Genomic DNA, 14,791 nt, shown 5'->3' on the forward strand with positions numbered 1-14,791 from the left:
GAGGTTGAGGAAGTTTTGGCTCAGCCAGGATTTGATCTCTGTTAAGCAGTCCATCAGCTGCTGTAGTGAGTTGACATTTGAATTGAGAGGCAGATAGATCTTGCAGGTTAAAAGGATAAAACAAAAAACAAACAAAAAAACATATCACCTCACAACTTCCCTTACTTACGTCAAGTCAGTATTTTCCCCTGAAATGTTATGTTTAAATGCAGATAAGCTTTAAATCTATAGATGAATTCAGACATGGTAAAACGAACACCATTTATATGTGTTTCTTGGAAGTTTTCTTTCCATTAGAGTGAAAGAAAACATGGAAGCAAAACAGACCAAAATAACAAAATGTACAAGTAGCTACATGAAAAAACGATCTTTTTGCCTGTAATGTTCTTAAACAGTAACTTCATAATTTTGATTGTTGGCTGCTCATTTAATAACTATTAATTGTACTAGTTTGTTGTCTGCTCTTGTGCGTAGTGAATACTAAAGAAGACCATTGTCTCTGTGTTAACTGATTATTTTGTAGAATTCTGCTGAGTATTAAACAATTGCGTGAGTGTGAGGGTATTACAATAAATTAGTCAGAGTCAAAGTCAGGGTCAGAGATGTGCAACTATATTTAACCTTTTGTTTTAAAACATTTTTTTATAAATGATTATGGGAAGTGCCCTTTTTCCCACTTGAGCTCCCGCCCCCAAAGATGTCTGTGCACGTCCCTGATGAACAGCAAGATCATTTCTTACGTGAGCCTTAGCTAATCTTAACAAAACAATGTTTTGCCTTGAACCGGTATTCCTGCATCCTGTGACTGTGCAACTCCCTCTAATGTAATGCATGTGCAAGGACACTGTTCGGGAACTATTTGTACCAAATGCTCTGTATGTGATTATGCTTCCATTCTTGCAAGGATAATAAAGAAATGTTTCCTGATATGCGGTGACGAATGATATTTATCTAAGACATTTTTCTAACAGTCCCTTTCAGTGTTGTATTATACTCTTATTGGATTAATATAATTATATATGTTCATGATTACTGTGCGATTTAGGCAGTTACTAGTTTTAGCAGGAGTGTAGTGTTTTTGCATATTGGAAACCTTTTAAATGAAGTTTAAAAGGAAATGTATTGTGTTATTATATTAAATGCATCTTGGGCATAGTGCTTTCAACCCCTGTATTTGACAAAACTTGTAAGAAAACGTTGGATGTACAATAAAATAAAAAATAAAGTTTGTGGTTTGAAACATTCCCAAATAGTAATAAATAGACTGAAGAGAGAAAGATTGTAAACAAATCTCTCACACACACACACACACACACACACACACACACACACATACACACACACCAGATGATATCAGGTGGAATCTTAAAAAGCTTGACCTTGTCCATGAAAACTTGCCCGGTCAGTGCAACGCTTTGCACAACTTTTTTTTAAATCTCAGCATCTCTTTTCAACTTTTTCTGATTGGCTGAGAAAAAAGTTTAAAGCTGTCACCTTTTTTTTATTCACTGGATGGAAACTTAGAGTACCCCAAGCTTACATTATTGATCATGCTGAGTGAGTACAGTGAGGGACATTGAAGTTCCTCCTAAAAATGAATCAGCTAGTGTGCTTTGCTGTGTGTGCATGTGTGCGTGTGTGTGTGCTCGTGCGTGCGTGTGTGTAAAACTTTCCCAGTGATCCTCTCTCACTTGCTTGTTTTCAGGAGAGTACATGACATTACTCTGATTCATAGGAACCTAACTGCCTTTGTCAGAGAAAAGGGAGAAATTAAGAAATGATTAACAGTCAAATGATGTTTGAATGTGTTCCTTAGCTGAGCTGCGGTGCTGCTCTCCTTGCAGAACAAGGACAGCCTTCCATGACCCATGATAATGCAGCTCCATCTGGTGGTAAAATGGAGGATGCGCAATGCTGGGGTTTTCATTATTTTGTTTCCCAGTGCTGGTAAAAGTGTTCAGATCCCTGGTGACCAAAACATTTAACTTCACTTTTGTATTGTGCACAGACATAAGAAGAACATTGTTATTTTACATTCTAGCTGAAGTTTCTCTGTGCTCCACTTAAATCTGAGTTTACACATACCTGTAGGAGCAGGATTTCATTATATCAAAATATGGTTGGAAGCCTATGATGGTTCAATTTGACCATCATCGATGGTCGAAGGTTTAGCTTTTATGAACTGCTTTGTATACTGATCATTCTAAATGTTACTGGAAGCGTTGTGTTGACCGCTCAACAGACCATTTGCCCTCTTTGGTATTTGAGGTTGTTTTTGTTTTATATTTCTAATTTATTTTGTCTTTGGTTTTTAGAAAATGACTGTACAACTAATCTTACATTTTTCGAATTTCTTATGAATTTAAAGTTTGACTTTTCTTTGAAATAACAAAATATTATATATTATTTGTGGTTACTATAGTATGAGTTTTTTCAACATTTGTTGGTGATATTGTCGTTTTTTCGGATATTTTCGACATACTATACTGTGTTTTTTTTGCATATTTTCGACATACTACACTATTGTTTTTTTCGGATATTTTCGACATACTATGTGCTATGTCGTTTTTTAAAAATATTTTCGACATACAGTACCAGTCAAAAGTCTGGACACACCTCATTCAATGGTTTTTGTTTATTTAGATTTTTTTCTACTTTGTAGATTAATACTGAAGAAATCAAAACTATGAAAGTACACATGGAATTATGTAGTAAACAAAAAAGTGTTAAAAAATCCACAATATGATTTTTATTTTATATTCTTCAAAGTAGCCCCCTTTTGCCTTGATGACAGCTTTGCACACTCTTGGCTTCTCTGTCAGCTTCATGAGGTCGTCACCTGGAATGGTTTACAATTAACACGTGTGCCTTGTCAAGAGTCCATTTGTGGAATTACTTGCCTTCTTAATGTGTTTGAGTCCATCAGTTGTGTTGTGCAGAGGTAGGGTTAGTGCACAGTGGAAAGCCCTATTTGACTGCTGTTGTAATCCATATTATGGCAAGAACCACTCAACTCAGTAAAGAGAAACGACCGTCCATCATCACTTAAAGAAATGAAGGCCAGTCGATCCGGAAAATGTCAAAAACTTTGAATGTATCCTCAAGTGCAGTCGCAAAAACCTTCGAACGCTTTGATAAAACTGGCTCCCCCCCCCGGGAAAGGAAGAGCAAGAGACACCTCTGCTGCAGAGGATAAATACATCAGCCTCAGATTAGAGCCCACATAAATGATCACAGAGCTCAAGTAGCAGACAATCTCAACATCCACTGTTCAGAGGGGGAGCTGTTGAACTCCCCTAACTGAGGTCAGCAAACATATTCTTCCATAACTGTTACTAAATAAAAAAATAAATGTTGTAGTTATATTTTATTTTGATCTGTTAAACCCTTTGTAAGTGGGTATTGAGAAGTGCAATACTAACGGTGTCATTTTCCTTCTGATTTTGTAATTATTTATTTTACACCTGACTTGCTGGCAATAACACTTTGGTCTTATAACTTTGGACCAAAGAAGAGTTTAAACCCACTCCCCTATAGAACATCTTGACCCATTTCCAGAGCTTCATGCAAATCATCAAGCTGAGAGACACATGCATGATATAATCTTTTATTTTAACCCATGGGATTTATCTTTTACAGTGCATTTCTTTACAACAATTATTCATTAAGTGACAGGTTTGAGCCACCACTACGGATCAGATAACTATGTATGTTACATTTCTGAATTCCTCTTAGACATTTCGACTTCATGAACACCGTGTGGAAAAAACCTCAAATATTAGACAATGGATAACCTCACAGGTTAAGTAGTTCAGTGACATCCCATCATCTATTGAAACGTTAGCCTCTTATCAAAGCGCACCATCTGTTAATATTTAGCTTTCTCAGTGTTATCAAGTAGGTAACTATCTGTACCAATAAAACATACAGAAATGTGGCCAATTAGAAACCTGCTGCCATCCATAGGAAAGAAAAAGGCTTTAAACAAAACAAAATATGGCACTATTGTCTCAACAAACAGTAGACACAAACACAGTATTTAAAGGGGACTGTGGCCAAACTCCCCTGTAAAGAACAAGAAACTCCTAGCACTTTGTTCAGTCTTTACTGCCAGTTAACACTCGGAGGAGTCATCAGTCAGGTGGACGTCAAGCTTCATGTGGACATTACTAATTCATTCACAAACACCTCAGCAGGAAAACCTTCCCTCTGTCACATTGCAGTACCTTCAAATGCCATTTCACCACATCAGAAGAAGACGTTACAGAAATCTGCTGTCTCCAATCGTTATTGTGTTCTCTTCCTCTTAGCACATCAAGCACACGTCCCATTAAACAAACAAAACACGCATCACTGCATCGCTCGGTCCACGCACATCCCTCAGAATGTCACAACATGGCTATACTGGAGAAAAGCATCGATAAAGACAGAACCACATTGACTGTGCATATACATCATCTTGAGAACACATTGCAGCAATGAAACACAAATACGACCCACCAATGCACAAAAACTCGATCCAGTTATCCGTTACATATTACATTCAAGCTCCAAGAAAAAAAGATGCAATGACAAAGTAAACAGCAGATTTCTCCCTTTTGCTCAAGTTTGGTCTCAAATTCCCTCCAACACACGACAGCTAGTAGTGCACAAAAATAAGAATACAAAATTAGACTTTTAAATACTGTAGCAGCAATTATTTTCTTTTAAAGTTGAAAGCCTCCAGTAGTACAGGTAAAGGCTTCGGAGTCCCCCGACACGTAGGAAGGGCGAGCGATTGTCCTCTGAAGTGCGAGACAGTGTCTGTAAGGAGGGTGCAGGTGTTTGGTACTAAAGGGGGGTGGACAGGTGAGAGGAGAGCCTCGTACGGGGCTCCAGGAGGGGGCGGAGCCGTGTGGAGGCCGCTGGACGCAGCAGGGCTCAGGCCTGAAAATGTCTCTGATCAGAAGGGTTTCCCCCATGCTGACACGCCTCCATCTCACACTTCCCCTTTCCTTTCTTCCGCCTCTCAGGACAGTCTCATAGTGCATCTCTTCTCCCAAACCTATCAAAGAGTAACAATTCCTCCTCAACATCCTCCCCCCAGCAGCCAGAACCACGGCAGGTTGCGGTTACAACGGGGCGCTCAGCTCATCAGTCCAAAAGGAGCAGGACAGTGCCGAGGCGGGCCAGGCTAAACGACGCTTCTCTCAGCTGGAGGCTGTGGCGATGGCCTTCTTCAGCTGCTGGCTGCGGATCTCGCGGGTGCGGCACACCAGGAGCAGGTCGTAGCAGATGTTGCACACCAACACCGGGTCATACAGCTGCTGGTCGGGGATGGGCAGCTTCAGGTTGCAGCAGTCTTTACAGAACACATTGCCGCAGTTCCTGAAGAGGGAGAGCACACAGGAAGTTAGATCATTAAAGTTCTGTGCGCTGTATTATAACCAGCAGCAAAAATGTAAGACTTTAGAAACAAGAATATAACTGTTTACTGTTTTACAACTGTGCAGATACAAAAAAGATTAAAGCAGGTTAAATTATTTTAGAATGTTCCATGCACTTCAACAACACGGTACATATAGCACTTTAAGTAATAAAGAAAAAAAAACCTGAAAGAAAACAAGCTCTAATTCCAATTGAAAACATAGGTATGTGGTGCATCTCAGCCTCTTGTGGCCGAAATGAGTATTACAACAACTTTATTTCATCTTTCATAAACACAGGAGATTTATTTAATTATTTTTTTTAAAATCATGCTACGAAAAGTCGCAGCAGATAATCAGTTAACTACATCTACTGTAGTATGCATTTTGTCCTTCCCCTGTATTTTCAGGGTATTTTTCAGTTTTTCAGCAGAGCAAATAAATAATGATCTTGCGTGTGCCTTGCTAGTTTGGCAGAATTGTGCTGCAACAAAGGCTCACCAGGAGAAACGTGTGTCTAGTAAGCGCTCAAATGTTCATGTGTGATGCTTTTAGTGAATACACTAATCAGGATGTATTAACTAGGAAAACACATTGGTTGAGACAACAAGCACAATGGCTAGAAGGAATGAGAAGGACACAAATATATTTACTTGTTTTGGTCCCAGATTCTTAAATGTTTCTTGATTATCTCTATTTTAAATCATTGTTAAATTAAAAAGTTATTGACATTTTAGAAACTGGTAATCTCTAAAGACGTTGTAGATATGATCTATTAACAGATTATTGTTAGAATATATTTTTAATCGATTCAGAGTGAAAACTATTTTGCAAATTGCATTATTATTTTTAGAAACAATGCTCCAAGTTAAATATTAGTTTTCTTTCTCTTCTACCTTTGATTTGTGACGACATGTGATATTTCAGGATTCTTTGTGTGTATTAATGTCAGAAAACCTCGGTGAAGCCCCACCTGCAGTGGTGACGTCTCTTGGCTATCCAAAACTCGCAGTCACAGTTGAAACAATGGGAGGCCATGTGGTCGGGCACCCACCTCGTGACCTACACACACACACAAAAACATTTGTATCAGAACAGTGTGCAGTAATGGGTCATGCGAGTGGTTAAACATTACAAATGGTGTTCCACAAGGTTCTGTTTTAGGATTAGACTAGGTTTCTTTTTCAGAAACAAGTCCTGTTTCTCACTTGAGGCCAGGAAAAGTCTCTGACCTTTTTACCTGTGCTGGACTATGGTGATCTGATCTATATGAATGCACCTGCCCATTACCTGAACAAGTTAGATGCCGCCTATCACAGTGCTCTGAGATTTGTTACTAACTGTAAAGCACTTACTCATCACTGTACCCTGTATGCCAGGGCAGGTCTGCCTTCACTAACTGTACGGAGGCTCAGTCATTGGTACATGTTCATCTACAAAGCCATGTTGGGTAACTACCAACTTATATCTGCTCTCTGATCTCACAGAGAGTGGCAAGTAGCTATTGCTTGAGATCTTAGGATGTGGTTTTGTTACATGTGCCAAGTGCTAGGACTGACTTAGGTACGAAAGCTTTTAGATGCGCAGCTCCTCTAACTTGGAACAGTCTGCAAAAATAATGGAAACTGAGCATTTTGGTTCCACTAAATGTTTTTAAAGCTCGGATAGATGCTATGCAATCTGATACTGTTGGTACCTGTAAATGTTGATAGGTTTGTAAATTGTAACCCTGTCATGTTATATGATGTCCTTTTTGTTTTTCTGTTGTTTTTCTGTTTCATGTGGAACCTACTTGCTGCAGGTCTCCCTTGAAAAAGAGATCAATGATCTCAATGGGATTCACCTGCTTAAATAAAGGTTTGAAATGAAAAAAAGTAATAAGAGGTGGTCCTAGCCTTACAGGTGAGGGTAAGGAAGAAGAGAAAGTTATGTTAGACGATGAGGCACAAGAAGGATGCTGACCTCTGTGTCCTTGCTGTCCACTCGGTCCCAGCTGCCCTCAGACAGGCGGTCCTCGCTGTGTGTTGACAACGAGTCCTCCTCGTTGCTGTTGTCGGACTCCCGCAGACACGTCTGCAAACAGAGAGGGAATCAGAAAACAGACAGGAGTGAGAGAAGACACTTCCAGAGGATTATCAAAAGTAAACATTTACAAATGCTGCAGACAGAAGGCAGCTTATAGCACTGGGTTGGGTGTTATCGTCAGCTTTGAAAACTCACAATGTCATCTTCGTAGTCGACGTCTGGCTCCGAGGGGGGGGTGCTGTACTGTTTGCTCTCCAGCCTCATCTGCAGCTGCCTCACCTGCAGCCTCAGCACCTCCACCTCCTGCTTGTATCCCGCCTCTATCTGCCGCAGCCTCTGCTGCACGGCGTCCAGGGGCACCGGCAGCCCGTCGTCGTCCAGGTAGGCCGGCGCCTGGGGCGGGGGGGGGGGAGCTGGAAGCAGAGGGCGAGGAGTACGCCACTGGCAGAAGCTGATGGCCTGCCAGGGAGTAGCTGTTGAGGGCTGCGGCAGCGGGGGCATAGAGGCCGCTGTAGCCCACACTCCTGGCAGCAGACAGCCACCCGGTCGGCAGGGGGGGGCTGGGGTGACACAGAGCCTCCCTGCGGCAGCACGGGGACCCGTTGGCCATGGCGAAGCCCTGGGAGCGCAGCAGTTTGCTGGCCAGCCGGCGGCTCTGGTAAGCGTTATGCTGCAGGGCCCGGCCCACCCCGGAGTGAGAGGCGCTGCTGCAGGCCGACTGCACCAGGCCCTGCACGCTCTCCCAGTGGGAGCCCAGCAGCGACAGGTCTGAGAGCTGGCTCTGGGAGATCAGGTGACGAGCGGCTGCCTGGGCGCAGTCCACAGGACTCACTGCAACGGTTAGCTCGCGCTCTGCTCCTCTAACCACAACCGTCCTCACTTCTTCTTGCTCCTTCTGGGGCTTCTCCTCAGGCTGCTCCTCATTCAGCACCTTGTGGTTAAAAGTATCCTGGAGGAGACCCTTGCTCTCCGTGGGGGGCAGGGTGGGGGGAAGCTCTCCCTCGTCTGTGAGAGTCTCTGTGGAGTCCTCCATGGGGAGTGATGTTAGCTGCTGTAGATGCAGCAGGTCTGCAGATTCTGGGAGGCCGTCTCCATGCCCCTCAGCGTGGTCGTCAGGCAGCGAGGAGGGTACGGCGGCGTGAGGCTCCGTGCCGTTGCAGGGGAGAGGTAAGCACGGTTTAGATTTATGAGAGGGTGAAGGGGGGCTCTCAACAGTCCTACAGGGGCTTTCGGGCTCCATCGGGGGAGGCGGGGGTAGTGGGTTAGTGATCTGAGGCAAAGCCTGTTGAAGGACAGGTGAGGGGAAGGGAGTGTCTGCGATCACGACTTCTTTACTGATAGGGACCGGGGGGAGAGGCGGAGAGGGGAGGGGCTGCGTGGTGAGACATGGCTCCTCGGTAGCGTCCTCACAGCTTTCTGAAGCTGGGACCCCCTCAGAGGTCTTAGCAGGACTCTGGAGTGGAGGTTGCCCCTCACTGCTGTCCAGTATAGTGTCAGCTGAGGCCTCATCAGAGATCTCTGCAGAGGTTTCCTCTGAGGCCGGGGGGGGCTCGGGGGCAGAGCGACCCTCCTGGCAGTGCTTATTGAGATTTGGGTCGCTGGAAGTGCGAGTCAGGGGCACCCCGTTCTCAAAAGCTGAAAGCAAGTTGTCCATGGAGCGGGTCTTAGGAAGTCTGGAAATCAGAAAGACACATAGGGTTTAGTTTTCCTCACAGCTGAAGAAATGGCAATGGTAAAATCATCTTTTTGAGACCCTAGAGGGCAGTGTGGCTCTCTGTAGCTCGAGGGAAATTAGAATTCATGAGAATCTCTGTGAGAACACTTAGTGCTGACAGCTCAGATATGCATCAAACAAACACACCTGTCCAGAGAGCGGGAGGTGAGTTCGTCTCCGGTGACACTCGGGGGGAGGTAGAGCTCCATGGAGTCGTCCACAGCGGTGCAGGGGGAGGAGGTGGGCAGGTAGACGGCGGTCCACAGCTGCAACGCTCGTGTGTGGCAGACTGGCTGCAGCACCTGCCAGACAAGGACATGGCAGAAGGTCACCGCAAAGTAATTATGAGCCTGTTACTCTGCCAGTGATGTCCTAAAACTGCTGTGAGTGATACATTATGAAAATGTCTAAACGATTCAAAGAGATCACTCAAACGGTATCAAGATGGCATAGGAGTCATACTTTAAATACTTTTTGAAAAACAACATTTTAGGATCAAAGTAAACATTTATAGATACTATGCATTAGTCATTAATCACACACTACAGGTCCTGCACCGGGTTGGTACCTACAAAAAGGTTTGGTAACATGTAAAACATATATTTTTCATCACGGTTAAGAAAAGGTAGAAATAAATCATATGTGGGTGGGGACCAGTTCGAACAAATATGTTTTTTATGGAGAAACCAAAAATGATTTTGCAGTATTTTAACTTTTAAATAAACTAATAGTATAAAGTCTGATTAGCCACCAAATGTTTTATTTGACTGTGAAAGCCTGTCGCTGACAGCCAGTGATGGAGACATTTCTTCAGGTGGATTTGTGATTCAAGGATGAAGAACCCAGTTTAAACCAGAGAGAAAATAAAGCCCTTTAAAGTGAGTGGCGGCTTAGAAGCTAGTGTGTTTAATCCGTGTCTTGTATTAAAAGGGGCAGGTCGCATTCAGCTTTGACTGGGAATTTGTTGGAAACGGGTCGATTCTGCCGTGAGGCTCATCTGGTGCAGGTTTGCAAAACTGGATAGAAAGTGGTAGGTACCATATCATGACTTGGGATGTAGAGGAAGTTCTGGAAGTTCTTGTTTCCATTGCGAAGCAGGGACCAGACGGAGCAGGTGCGTTTGTAGATATTCCTCGCCTCCCTCTCACGAGCGTTGTTGCACAGGAAGGTTCCGTACAGACACGAGTATGTATGCTGCACCAGCTTGACCTGAACACATGTGGAAGATAAGTCAGACCTTTAGCAGCAATTTACATTATTAGTGGTTGTTAGCAATCTGCCAACTAAATGTAACAATGTTTTTTTGGTTATTTAACAAAAGTCTTTAGTCCTTATTAGAAAGATGGAGTGGAGAAAAGAAGGCTGTAGGACCACCCACCAGGAAGGCCTCGTTGAACTCAAACAGGCAGGGGAACTGTTTGAGCAGCTGGTGGACGGAGTCCAGCCACTGCAGGAAGACGGGACACTGCTCGCTCACGTCATCTGCGTTCTCCTGGTGGCCGCAGCGGTCCCCGAACTTATGACCGTAGTCCAGCCACTCAGTCTCTACAAGCACCTGGAAACCCTGGGGACGACACGCCAGTCAGTAAAGTGATAAGATTACAGAGCAACACAAAACTATATTACATTACATTACACGTCACTTGTTAGACGCTTTTATCCAAAGCGACTTACATACTCAATACTGTGGGCAATCCCCACAGGAGCAATTTGAGGTGAAGTGTCTTGCCCAGGGACACAACGACATGCTGACTGCAGTGGGGTTTGAACCTGTGACCACCTGATCCGAACACCAACGCTCAAACCACTACGCCACACACCTATACTCCTCTGATATAGCATTGCTCTCCTTTACAACACTGTGACTCACAATGGACAGTAGAACAATGCAGCACAATCAGAGATATTTCTTTAAAAGGTTTCTCAACAGATTCTTCTTCCTTGTCAAAACCTGTAACCTATGTTACCCACAATGCAACTTGGCCACAGACATTTCAGTCAGTCAGAGGTTACAATAAGGTACAACAGAAGTGTTATACCTTACCTTAATTGTTATAGCATGAAGTCGATAATCTTTATCATTGTGATATGTTTTCTAATCAGGATGATTTTCTGAAACACTTGTGATTTATTTGTAATAGTTATATAAATATATTATATACAGTATATAACCAAATATACTGTATATTTGACACTGTTTATGTTTTATGCCCACCTAAATAATCTTTTTTGTACTGATATAATTGTGCTGTGACATCACATATTAAGGAGACAATGAAAAAATGCAGATCCCACAAAAATCAGTTTCACAATAATACTACATTTCTAATACTAATATTTGAAATCCTACAGTATACAACATTCTGTGGCCACACCCTGCAGACTCTCACCTCTATTGTCCTGTAGTAGGGGTCCAGAAGGATCTTGGAGAGGGCTACAATCTGGGGTGTGCGGTCCCACCCGTCCGAACAGTGCACCAGGACAGGACGTCCATCCCTCTCCACAGCCGAACACACCAGAGTGGCTGCCTTCAGCATGATGGACAGGTGCTGCAGCCAACGTGTGCTCTCAAGAGCCGAAAGCCAGCTAGAAACACAAAGAAGAGTGATTAGATAAGAACCAATCTATTCCCTTTCACAGTGAAGTGATCTGGAGCAGAGATGCTGTATACGTGAATCAGTGTTGGTTACTCAGGGTCAAGTTAGAGGTTATTATGCTAATGAGAAAGGAGGCTTCTGACCTAAATCAATGGAGGCCTTTCTGCGTCATTACACACCTTTATCAGAATAACAACAAGGCTTAAAATAGCATTGTGTGACGTCAAGGCACGTAAGTGAACATACAGCCACAAAATAAACACAATAGTAAAACGCACACAGCGGAGAAAGACACACAGATGTAAACGCAGGAACAAACAGAAACACACATATCCACTGTCAGTGTGTACAGACGGACAGCTGGCCGGCACAGCAGGAAGGGGACTGGACCGTGGAAGCTTTGCCATCTCGCTGTTGTGTTGCCTTACTGTGAGGTGAAGCCATTAAAAGTGAGGAGGAGGAGGGGGGGTGCTCAGAGAGAAGGTCAAACAGATAGACTCACTTTCCTGGATCGGGGATCTGACTGCAGACGGTCCTCAGAGCCTGGAAGCTGTTCCGGATGGCGTGGATGTTTGCCATTCCCATGAACATCACCTCGCAGTTGGGGTAGTACTCTGATTACAAACAAACATAAACAACTCTGATGAAGGTCACAAGACGTAAACAACAGTAGCATGGCGAGTTCAGATGATGGTTATCTTATCGTGTAGGTCAAATGAAACATTCATGGTGTTTGTTTTTGAGTCAGCCACTGCTGGCAGAATATCCTGCTATCTATGGCTGTACACAATGTATTTGTTTTTACATTCAAAGTTTCATTGAGTTAATTAGTTTATGTTGTTATATAGATAGTATTTATCGTGCTATTAGATCGCTGCTAGACCGCACCATTAATACAGGCTTCCCTCTGTGAGCAAATTGTTCTTTCACAGCAGTGAACATTTTGTTTTTGAAAAGCTCAATTACTGGTGTAACATTAATATAAGAAAACTGTGCATTTCAGTGTTGATTTAAAATTCAAATGTCAAGGTTATGAATACAACCTTTGTAGCTTGTACTGTTTGGTAAAGCCCTGTGAATGTCATATTCTAAATTCACTCTAACTCTCTAGAAGTGTCATGAACACATGTTGACACACACACACACACTGTCTTTTAACTCTGATCTCATACCTTAAAAACTGTAACATTCATTAAATAGTGTCAGACTTTTCAAATGTTTGGTTGCACCAACCTTCACACTCACAGCCTCCGCCCTTGGCTCTGTTGGCCACTGCGGCGGTGTATGAGCGAGCGTCCAGAATCAGCAGCTTCTGTGGCACAGTGTTGTCACTGCAGCCAGAGCCGCCCGTCAGAGAGGAGTCTGGAGGACAGAGAGGATTTTAACGTTAGGAGTGGACGGCGTGATGCGAATCAAACTGCCGGGGGGATGACGAGGGAGAGAAAGCGTGAAGTGCCAGGGACATGATTAACAGAAACTGAATCTATCTGCAACCCACTGAAAATCCATAGCTCCTCCTGCTGACACAACCACAGTGTTGCTATAGGTAACGATCACAAATCAGGAGACCTGCTTTTAAAAGCTACCAGGGAGAAAGAGTAATTACTCTGAGGCTGCAACTACACTACTCTGCACTGCACTCAGTTAGCGTGGCGCTACCACTCCTTTTCCAGCCTGTCATCGTGCCCAGAGTGAGGCAGTTAAATATCTTTTCAGACATCCACGTCACTCTCTGCGTTTACACAAAAACATAAAAACAGAGTATAAACAAGATGCAAATTGTTGTTTTTCTGTATATGTTGCGGTGACAACTGTCCCACTTTGTATCCTACTAACATTTCTGTAGCAAAGGCTGATTATAATAAGATAACATTAATGATATGCACTTTCATTTAAAATGGGAGCTTGTCAGGAAAAACAGCATGACAACATATTTTATTGCTACTTAATTCAATATAAATTGTTTTCTCTGTCAGAAAGCCTATATCATGTGTTCAGTCATGTGTATATCTGTGTGTGTCCACAGCTACTCTGGCATACTACTGGACCAACCTAATGTTTATCTTGTTCATCTATGACTGAATGCTAGTATATCTAGTGATTGCGTTGATTCACAATGTTTGAAAAACCCATTTTATTCAATGTTTTATATAGTCATTGGCTGCTCGGTAGCAATACGGCCTTTTCAGTCAATGACAATATATTATATTATTTTACAAACTGTTGGTAGTAGTAGTCTACTTTAAATTGAGGAAAATTAATGAGACATCTAAACAATGGAATTTATTTTCTTCCTTCCAAGTCATAAGGACATGTTCACATAATCAGCCAGCGTAATATTGCATTCTTGAGAGCTATAGTGCGCTAAGAGTGAATCTGAACATATAAATCAAACCACTGCTTTACCAAAATCACTATCGGAGGAGTCTGGAGCGTCCCCGCGATGTCTGCAGGCCTTTGCTCCGGTGTCCAAATGACACGCCTTGGCGATGGATGTCACCAGGTACTCATCATCCGTGTTCCTCCAGCCCCACCAGCTGATCTCAGGCTGGCTGCAACGGGAGATCACTGCCCCGTTTTTCTGGTGCCTGCAATTCAAGGTAATACTCACTAAATTGCAGACTGAAGAAGCAAAACGGGACAATGCTGTTAAAGATATTGGTGAAATTGTTTGATTTGTGGCTTTGTGTCAGTAACCCCACCTGTAGACCACCACAGGGATCCTCTTCCAGGATCTGAAGGAGCCCACACTCTCCAGCTCCTTGTCTGTGATCCATATTGGAACCAGAAGCTTCTGTGGGTAGCTGGAGCACATCCTGTGGACAGGAAGGACACTTTGTTTTCATAGAGGAAGGTTAAATGCCGTTTGTAATGCTGCAAATATTTGACCACAAGTCTTACTTATCAACACTGACAGCATCTCAGTAAAAAAACTAAACAAACTTCTTTGACATTCTGTTCTCCAGGGTCAATATGATCCTTTCCTTAATGTCTATTCACCTGCTGACTGTCTGAGGAATGAAGGGGAGGCAGAGACAGTGTGTGTGTGT

At 43.1% G+C, this 14,791-nt stretch overlaps 1 protein-coding gene across 1 annotated transcript in view; it reads right to left on the reverse strand.

Moving 5' to 3' along the window:
• Positions 1–3,593: 3,593 nt before the first annotated feature.
• The window catches only part of mtmr4 (myotubularin related protein 4), a 34,656-nt gene continuing 23,458 nt past the window's right edge, over positions 3,594–14,791 (reverse strand). Inside the window, 13 exon segments of the mRNA XM_034112666.1 lie at positions 3,594–5,367; positions 6,379–6,467; positions 7,368–7,478; positions 7,626–7,838; positions 7,840–9,103; positions 9,292–9,446; positions 10,183–10,353; positions 10,523–10,708; positions 11,535–11,730; positions 12,244–12,355; positions 12,975–13,103; positions 14,148–14,329; positions 14,444–14,557. Coding sequence (XP_033968557.1) covers positions 5,190–5,367; positions 6,379–6,467; positions 7,368–7,478; positions 7,626–7,838; positions 7,840–9,103; positions 9,292–9,446; positions 10,183–10,353; positions 10,523–10,708; positions 11,535–11,730; positions 12,244–12,355; positions 12,975–13,103; positions 14,148–14,329; positions 14,444–14,557 — 3,100 coding nt within the window. The 3' untranslated portion in view covers positions 3,594–5,189.

This window comes from Trematomus bernacchii, unplaced genomic scaffold, assembly GCF_902827165.1.
Source record: "Trematomus bernacchii unplaced genomic scaffold, fTreBer1.1, whole genome shotgun sequence".
Taxonomy (NCBI): Eukaryota; Metazoa; Chordata; class Actinopteri; order Perciformes; family Nototheniidae; genus Trematomus; species Trematomus bernacchii.